Source organism: Condylura cristata, unplaced genomic scaffold (assembly GCF_000260355.1).
Source record: "Condylura cristata isolate star-nosed mole 26May11 unplaced genomic scaffold, ConCri1.0 scaffold00026, whole genome shotgun sequence".
NCBI classification, from domain to species: Eukaryota; Metazoa; Chordata; class Mammalia; order Eulipotyphla; family Talpidae; genus Condylura; species Condylura cristata.
The window spans coordinates 732,938-742,049 of NW_004567127.1; the positions used below are offsets into that span (position 1 = coordinate 732,938).

The 9,112-nt window shown below is 61.9% G+C and overlaps 1 protein-coding gene across 2 annotated transcripts in view; it reads left to right on the top strand.

Moving 5' to 3' along the window:
* Positions 1 to 1,078: 1,078 nt before the first annotated feature.
* The window catches only part of CTSK (cathepsin K), a 9,045-nt gene continuing 1,011 nt past the window's right edge, over positions 1,079 to 9,112 (top strand). Inside the window, exons 1-8 of one of the 2 annotated variants that reach the window (XM_004689448.2) lie at positions 1,079 to 1,193; positions 2,342 to 2,465; positions 3,010 to 3,132; positions 3,214 to 3,369; positions 4,401 to 4,619; positions 5,322 to 5,487; positions 5,629 to 5,734; positions 7,031 to 7,531. In XM_004689448.2, coding sequence (XP_004689505.1) covers positions 2,343 to 2,465; positions 3,010 to 3,132; positions 3,214 to 3,369; positions 4,401 to 4,619; positions 5,322 to 5,487; positions 5,629 to 5,734; positions 7,031 to 7,130 — 993 coding nt within the window. In that variant the 5' untranslated portion in view covers positions 1,079 to 1,193; position 2,342 and the 3' untranslated portion in view covers positions 7,131 to 7,531. Of the gene's footprint in view, positions 1,194 to 2,341; positions 2,466 to 3,009; positions 3,133 to 3,213; positions 3,370 to 4,400; positions 4,620 to 5,321; positions 5,488 to 5,628; positions 5,735 to 7,030; positions 7,532 to 9,112 lie in introns of those variants that run through there. The other variant, XM_012730213.1, reaches the window with a different exon arrangement.

The window sequence follows — 9,112 nt, forward strand, 5'->3', positions numbered from 1 at the left end:
CCGACCATGACTGTCCCCCTGACCATGACTGTCCTCCCCCTGACACTGTCCCCTTGACCGTGACTGTCCCCCTGACTGTGACTGTCCCCCTGACAGTGACTGTCCCTGTGACTGTCCCCCCCGACGGTGACTCCCCTCAACCGTGTCTTTTGGGCAGTGGAGTCCCCAGGCAGCTGACCGTGGGTGGGGCTGGGGTGCCATGGGGCCTGAGCCCAGCGCGGCGTCCGGCCCCTTTCCCAGTGTGCCCCTGGAGGAAAGGAGTCGGGTGGGGATTGGCGCGCTTCGGTTCACCCTCATTCCCCCTCGGACCACACGCTGCTGCAGCAAATCTTAATTTGAACCCGGGACCTTGAGGTCTGTAGCCCAGCTGGGTGGGACTTCGCCCCCTCCCGCTGCTCCTGCACCCTCGTTGTTCCCTGGTGTCTTTTTATGGAAGAAAACGTTGGGGATGTGCTTAGGGACTGACCAGGCCTCTCATGATGCGTCCCGTGGTTGGTGCTGGGGAAGCGCTCGGAGACGCTCATATGACTGGACCACAGCGGCTGCCAGCAAGGCCGGAGGCCCTCGCTCAGCCCTGGCGGCCGGAGGTCACATGTGGATCCGTCAGCGCCCAGGCCCTGGCGCGGTGCTGCGCGGGTGGGCGGGCTGTCTGGTTTCCTCTGAAACTGGCCCCGTCTTTCAGTCCTCCCCCGCTCAAGGCGAGGACGACTTTTAGCCTACACGTTTCTAAAATACAGATGATGTTTAGCCTGTGGCCGCCTTTACTGTACTTACCTAGCTTTTCATGCGAGGCTCCAACATTGGAAAGCAGGTTTCCAGTTCAGAGAAGTAATGGGAAAGGGCAGGCAAATCTGCACCCCGCCCCCCCAAGAACAAGACCAGAGCTGTGTCCCATTTACCGTCAAAGATGAGGACGAGTTTGAGGTTTGTTTGCTCAGACTCACGGGGAACTAGGGTCCAGGCAGCTCCTCCGGCCGCCCGCGCACTGCCGCCGGCCGCCACGCCCCCCAGCCCCACTTCCAGCCCCCTTCCTCCCTGTCCAAGTTTTCCAGCCAGCAGCTGGCGCTCACTTCCGCAATCCAGGGGGATAAATGCAGCCTTGGGTCGCTGGCCCGCCCGCAGTAGCCGCCCCGCGCAGAACCAGCCGAGGTCAAGGACGAGGACGAGGACGAGGACGAGGACGACAGAAGCAGGTAACGCCTGCCTGCCACATCTTCAGCGTCTCACTCCCGCGGGGCGCTCAAGGGTGTGAGAGGAGTGGCTTGGGGGGATGGAAACAAGCGATGCCGCCTCAGCCGGAACAACTGCAGGTGGAAACCAGGGTTCCTCCACGGCCTGACCTGTGATTGATCGTAGGGGGCCCTTTACCTCCCCCTCAGAATGTCTGGAGTTTTGTTTCCGTCCAGGCTAGCACAGGAGTTAACTCACTGTGGGCGGAGGCATGCAGGAAGCTGAGCACTGCACTGTGAGACATTGCAGCGCCGGTAACACTCCGGTATCGCTGGCAGGGACGGCTTGCCAGTTTGCAAAGATTGCACAGAAAAGGGACTATAACACAAGCTGAGTGGCCCACTGCCGGGTGCAAGTTGTTCTCGAAAGGGAGGATGCAGTTAAGCCACCTGGCAAGGAGAATCGCCAGGGTAAATTTCTGAAAGCTGTGAATAAGATAACAGAACGTTGCCTTTTCTTACATGCTTCCAACGAACTTTGGTTGAGAGGCATTTTGTCCTCAGAGGCAGTGGTAGGTTCTGGTTGGCAGAAGTCAGAAAACCTCCACAGCTGGTTGAGATTAGTAGTTTCCTGCCTGAGGAGGGAGCAGGATGAGAGAGGAGAAGCCTGGAGACAGACAGTAAGTAGCTCCTGAGGTCGGAAGTGCCGTCAGTGTTTCCCCTGGCAGGAACTGGCGAGTGTAGGGCTTGCAGAGGGAGGGAGAATGCCCAGCAGTCAGGACACAGGCACTGCGCAAGTCCCCTCTGAGGGTCCTCCCGCCCCGCTGCTCCCGTCCTGTTTCGTGGGTGCCCAGGCCTGCTGGGGCGGCGGTGGCGGATGCTGAGACCTCCCTTGGCCCTCTTCCTGCCGTTTCTGGGCCCGGGGTCCAAACCCACTCGCAGCGCCGGCTGGCTGTTGGGGACGGGCCGCCACCCTCGCCTGCTGCCTGACGGCCTCGGTTTCTGTGGCCTCTTGGTCTGGAGCGAGGGGTTCTGCCTTCTGGGTACGCACTCCAGCAGCCATGTTGAAAATTTTGTTAGCTTCTGGAAGGAGCCTGTGGCTCCTCCCGGGGAAGAGCGCATCTCCCGCCCCACCCAAGTCAAGTGGAAGACTCCCCTGGATCTCCCTCCAGGATGTGGCGGCTCAGGGCCCTGCTGCTGCTGCCCCTGGCGAGTGCCGCGCTGTACCCTGACGACGCGCTGGACCGTCAGTGGGAGCTGTGGAAGAGGAACCACGGGAAGCGATACGGCAGCAAGGTGGGTGCGCCCCGGCCTCGCCGACCGCCTTGGGGTGCTGCCGCAGTCGCTGCTGCGTGCGGTGGCCAGGCCCGCAGAGGAGCCCCGACGCCCGCCGGGGTGCTGGGCCCGGCGACTCTCCCAGAGAGGTCCCTGCCGGCTTCCCACAGCCTCCACGCGGCTGCGGCGTGTTCCGGCCAGACAGACACCTGACATTGTTTTGCCCCGACCCAGCGGACGCTTTCCACACGCTGTCGGCAGAGCGCCTGCTCCCTAGTCCTTCAGTTTCCTTCCAGTCCTCCTCTCAGCCTCCAAGCACTGTTCATTTTCTCCTTAGAACATTTTTCTTTGGAGAAACATCAGATTAAGACTCTTCATCCATAAGCAACTTTTCCATTTTGGATTTATTTATGTGTTTCTTTCTGCGTGCTAGTGACCCCAAGGTAAGCTCCCCAACAATGTATCTGAAGTTCTCTGTGAGTTTAAGTTTCATCTCCTAAAACCCTCGGCTGCCCTGCATGTGGCTCTGTGTGGGACAGTCTGGAACTAACTGTGCTCTGTGAAGGTGGATGAAGCCTCTCGGCGTTTGATTTGGGAAAGGAACCTGAAGCACATCTCCACCCACAATCTCGAGGCCTCTCTGGGTGTCCACACATATGAACTGGCCATGAACCACCTGGGGGACATGGTGAGTGGAGCCGCAGCGCCGGCCGCCGGCCCTGCTGGCCGCGGCTCTCGCTGACGCCTGGCCTGCTCTTCTTTGCCCCAGACCAGCGAAGAGGTGGTCCAGAAGATGACCGGGCTCAAAGTGCCGCCCTCTCGTGCCCGCAGTAATGACACCCTGTACACCCCGGACTGGACAGGCAGAGTCCCGGACGCCGTCGATTACCGCAAGAAGGGGTATGTCACCCCTGTGAAGAACCAGGTACCCTCCCTCCTCCCGGGGGTCCTTTTTGTGTGTCTTTGTTCCCAAGGAGGGGGGCACCCGAAGAAGACGAGGACCGGTACCCCCGCCTGCAGAGACGGCCTGTTATGTCCCTTGAACACATCGTCCATTTTCTGCATGCAGGTTGTTTCTGGCTTTGCTTTTCACAGTGCTGCTTGAAGCACTGTGCGCATGCACCCTCGCGTGCGGTGACCAGGCACGCAGAGTAGCCCTGACGCCGGGTGCTGGGCCGGAGACTCTCCCAGAAAAGCTGTGCCAGTTTCCACGACCTTCACGCGGCGTGCACCGGCCAGACAGACACTTGACATTTATTTTAACCCTGATCCAACGAACGCTTTTTTCTGCGACCTATCAGGTGTCTGTAGGCAAGGCAGCAGGTGCTCCAGTTGACAGAGACATAGCCTTTATCCTCAAGACATCCTCCCTCTTAGAAAACGGAGCAGAAAAAAAAAATTGTTGTCTGGCTGAACACTAATAGTAGCTAGCACTTTCTGAGAGACTGTGTCAAAAATGCACGTACTTTAAATGAATTGACTTTCCAAATCTTCATCGTTCCATTATGTGCGCTATTATTACTCAGCCGCATTTGACATAAGGAAGCGAGGCGGGGAGGGGCCTGTCTCCCCAGGGCCCAGGTGCAGTGAGCCGCAGGCCAGGAGAGCACGTCCTGAAAGGTCATTTTGTTCGCTGTTGGTTCATCACAACATTGAGGAGAAAACTCAGAGCCATACAGCTTGACTGGAGACCCCCTAGGGGTCTGCAGGACCTGCGGGCCCGGAGGGCGGCTGTCTGCGCGCTCTGCGCTGCTGCGGCGGGGCTCACGACAGCTGGCAGCCCGCAGCCCGGGCAGCGCCGCGTAAGGGTGGGGGTCCCCGGTTGGGGGAGGGGCCACGGCAGGGGGCCACAGCAGAAGGGCGTGGTCAGATTTCCAAAGTGCTAGGCGCCGGCAGGCCTTAGGAGAAGTGACCCACGGTGCGGACAGCGCCGACTGGTGGGCTCTGTCCCCTCAGGGGCAGTGCGGCTCCTGCTGGGCCTTCAGCTCGGTGGGTGCCCTGGAGGGCCAGCTCAAGAAGAAGACCGGCAAGCTCCTGAACCTCAGTCCGCAGAACCTGGTGGACTGTGTGTCCGAGAACGACGGCTGCCGCGGCGGCTACATGACCAGCGCCTTCCAGTACGTGCAGAGGAACCGCGGCATCGACTCGGAGGACGCCTACCCCTACGTGGGCCGGGTGAGCGCCGCCCGCCCGCCTCACGCCATCCGCGTGGGCGGCAGGAGCCCTATTTCCGTGACGCCATCCTGCCTTCCTGGCGGGGCGACCTGCCCCCCGGACGGAGGTGCCCACGACCGGGGCGCTCAGGCTCGGGCCTCTCGGCCCTGAAGGAGGCGTGGGGGTCGCTGTGCCCACGGCCGGCCACGGCCCTCCGCCCTGCGCGCTCACGGCCCGCACAACCCGGCAGCGCGCTGCCGCCTGAGCCTCGAGCTTTCTCTCGCGCTCGCGGTGTGGTACCGGGCGGCCAAGCCGCGGTGGGCTGCGCAGGGCCTTGCTGCGCTGTCCAGGGTCCCCGCGCGTGCTTTCCCCTGGCCGGCGAGAGCAGTCCGGCGGGACCCCGGCGCCTCCGTCCGCGTCTTCCCGCCTTCCGCGTCTCGTCTCCACCACAAGGCCAGAACCTCACCTGTGCGTCACGAAGTGTTGATTCCAGAAACCTCCTTAGCCCTGCTAGGACAGCATTCGCTCCCCGTCTCAAAGTTGCCAGCGTTCCGTTCCCATTTATGTCTTAAAACCACCTGGGGCTGGCTGGGGCCAGCGCGCCTACCCACTTCCCACTCCTGTTCATCATTGTCTGAAATGGCGAGGAGACACCCGCCTAGGCCCCACCACGCCCCCCTTCGTCACTGACACCACTCAAAACACTGGTCACCCGCCCCCCAGGACGAAAGCTGCATGTACACCCCGACCGGGAAGGCGGCCAAGTGCAGGGGCTACCGCGAGGTCCCCGAGGGCAGTGAGAAGGCCCTGAAGAGGGCCGTGGCGCGCGTGGGCCCCGTCTCTGTGGCCATCGACGCCAGTCTCACCTCCTTCCAGTTCTACAGCAGAGGTGCGGGGCTGCCCGGGGTCAGGCGGGCCCGGGCGGGAGAAGCCGCAGCGGCCGGGGCAGACGCATCTGTGCCCGGGCTGCCAGAGGCCGGGGCCACGGTGCCGCGCAGGACGCCCATGTCGCCCCATGCTGTGTCCCCAGGTGTGTACTACGATGAGAACTGCAACGGCGAGAACATAAACCACGCGGTTCTGGCCGTGGGCTACGGGGCCCAGAAGGGGCGCCAGCACTGGATCCTCAAGAACAGGTAACGATGCCGCCGGCTGCCGCACCCCTCCCCGCTAGCCGCGCGGCTGCCGCACCCCCAAGCCCGACTGTCACCGCAGCCCTGCCCCCCACGCGGCGCTCCGAGCCCGATAGCAGCAGCCAGACGGGCCCACAGTCTGGCGGCGGCCTGCGGCCAGGCGTGCTGGGAGGGCGCGCTGCCCGCGTGGGCTCGCTGCCCAGGGAGAGCCCGCCTCGCCCGCACCGCGGCCAAGCACGAAGAACAGCGAGCGGAGGCTCCGGGAATAGCGCGTTTCCCTGGTTTCCCCTCTGAGATGACCGGTCCCCAGGGGCTTTGCCTGGCACCAGCAGGGCGCTCGGAGGTCAGCGCTGGCCGGCCGCTTTGGCCTCCGGCTCCGCTTTGGAGGCGAGGTCATCACTCGCCAAAGAAGCTGGCCAGTGATGACAGGCTGCCTGGGCCAGTTCCCCGCCTTTGGGGGTACAGCCATGGGCGTTACTTTCCCTGTGGGGCAGCAGCATCTGGGGGTACTGATCACCCACTGTGGTTCCCGCCACGCTGGAGTCGCTCCCCGCTCCCCGGGAGTGGGCAGGCCAGGCACCCCGGGGCCAGGCTGGCAGGCCATGCAGCCCCGAAGCAGCCCAGGGCCCGGCAGCCCTGCTTGCCTTCTCCCCAGCCGGTGCTCACCGCCCAGCATGGAGCCCACACCCAAGAGAGCGGGCGGTGGGAAGCCCCGGGCGGGAGGGCGACACGGTGGAGCCCAGGTCTTAGGGAAGGGACTGCAGCCAGCCTCTCCCGCCCGCTCGCTGGCGTCCTGCGCCCCCTCGCGCTTCCTCTGCGGGTCTCTCCTGCGGGTCTCTCCTGCGGGTCTCTCCTGCGGGTCCTCCCCGCCCCGGCACTGGCCTCCGCCTCGCTGGCCACTTTCTGACGCTCTAGACTCACATTTTCAAGATGACCCTTCAGAAACGCTTCTCCGCGCACTCCCAGGGGCCCCGCCCGACTCATGTCACTCTGCCGGTCAGGGGTGAAGGTGACCCAGCCCCACCTCCTGCTTTCCAGACACAGCTCCCTACCTAGCCCCAGGCCACCTCCTCAGCCCCTGCTCTGCTCGCGCCACACCCAGCCTCTGCTCAGCTCCAGGCTCTCTTACTGAAGCCCCACCAATCGCCTGATCAGGGCTCTCTCACCTTTGAGACCTCCCCCCTCCCCTGACTTTGCACTCTCTGGGGCAAACACGCGTGTTTGTGTGACTGGCACGGCACTCGGTGCCTTCGCGACGCAGTGAAGGACAGAACTAAGACCTTGCCTTGTGGGCCGCAGCTGGGGCCAGAGCTGGGGCGACAAAGGCTACATCCTCCTGGCGCGGAACAAGAACAACACCTGCGGCGTCGCCAACCTGGCCAGCTTCCCCACCATGTGACCCTGCCCGGCCTGCCCGCCGCTCCCGGCTCTGCACCCGGAAGGCGCCTGTGCTCCCGCGGCGGATGGCACGTCGCAGCTGTTCCGCCCCGGCTCACGCTCACGCTCACGCTCGGGAGCCGCTGCCTTCGCGGGCCGCGCGTCACTGAGCGGGGGCTCCCCCCCACAGGAGCGGGTTCCTGGGGCCACCGCAGCCTGCCCGGGGCGACGCTGCGCTGGCAGCTGGGCCCCGAGAGCTCAGCCAGGCCCCCCCCCCCCCCCGCAGGCTGGCTGCTGCGGGCGCGGGCAGGACTCGATCCCCGCCCTGGTCATGAAGCTGCTCTTGTGTCTTGGTGCGAGTGTGTGACGCAAGACGCGTGTTTTCCTTTTCCTTCTTTGCATTTTTAAAGTAAACCAAATAGTTACTACTATCTATAATTTAATAAATAGCGATTTAGTAAAGCGCGCTCTGGTCAGATGTGCTGTGTGCCCGGGACGGACAAACGAGCCTGCGGCCCTCGCAGCTGCTGGGCTTGGCGGCCCGGCGCGGGCCCCATGCAGCCTAGCTCATTCTTTCTTGTCTTTCTTCCTCAGCCTGTATTTGTGAGTGCTCACTGTGTGCAGGACAGTGCGGGCTTGGGGTGAGAGGGAGGGTTTCAACATGAAGCTCCCTGCAGGCAGACAGGGTCAAGCGAGCGCGCACCTGGTCTCCGACTGGCCGAGGCCCTGCCCACAGAGTGAAGTGTGCTGCGGATGGGCGGCTGAGCAGTTTGCCTGTGTACTTGCTGTGTATTTAGGGAAGACTCAGCCTGCAGACTGCGCCAGCCTGTGCGAGCTGCATTCCTCACAGCCACGGCGCAGTTACCTGCAGCTGCAAGGGGTACTGTAAATGCTCAGCACAAACTATCTTGTAGGCTTTTCTTTTTTTAAGATGTATTTATTTGTTCATACCAGAACTGGGGTACTGGGGTACAGGCCAGAGGTGTAGGGGAGAGAGGATTCACCAGAGACAGAGCGGGGAGCAAAACAGGTGGATTGACTGAAATCCACTGCTGAGGGGAGCAGTGGGGGGCAGGCGTGGTCTGCTGCGCCCTGGGGGTCCCTCCCTGGCCTGATCCGACTGGTGAGGTGGCTGCAGACAGCTCCATGGTGCTGAGACTTAACCCCTTGTGCCACCAGGGAGACCTTGAAGTCCCCGTTTGACGTTACCTGTTACCTTCGTTAAATAAAATTTTCATGTTGCATTTATTTAAAAAAAATAATAAAATTCTCAGAAACAGATCACTGGACTAGAATTCAGAAACAAATTTAAGTTCAGTTGCGCTTGGACAAGGACATCAAGACAACTCAGTGGGGGGAGAATAGTCTTATCAACAAATGAAGCTGGGACCTGGCTAGCAGTGGGTGGGGGTGGGGGGGAGAGCGCACCTCACCCATCCATAACAGCAGTTCAAAGTAGGTTTAAAAAGGCTAAAACGATGAAACTCTTAGAAGAAAGCATAGAGCTAAGTCTCAACTTTGTCTCTAGACATGACACCAAGCCAGAAAAGGAAAAAATGGACTTATTAAAATGTGACACTTTTGTGCACTCAAGAGAGTGAAAAGATGACCACAGGGTGGGGGAAATACCTGCCAGTGTGCATGTGACACGGAACAAAAGCAGACAGAAGTTTCTTGCAACTCGACAAAACTAAAGCCCGTTTTTGGGCTGGGTGTTGGCTTGTTTTGTCGAGTTTGTGAGCTCTTTGTGGACCTCTGCTGCCAACCCTGGCCAGCTGTGAGGGCCAGTCATGCGGGCCAGCTGTGAGGGCCAGTCACGCGGGCCAGCTGTGAGGGCCAGTCACGCGGGCCAGCTGTGAGGGCCAGTCACGCGGGCCAGCTGTGAGGGCCAGTCACGCGGGCCAGCTGTAAGGGCCAGTCACGCGGGCCAGCTGTGAGGGCCAGTCACGCTGGCCAGCTGTAAGGGCCAGCTGTGAGGGCCAGTCACGCTGGCCAGCTGTAAGG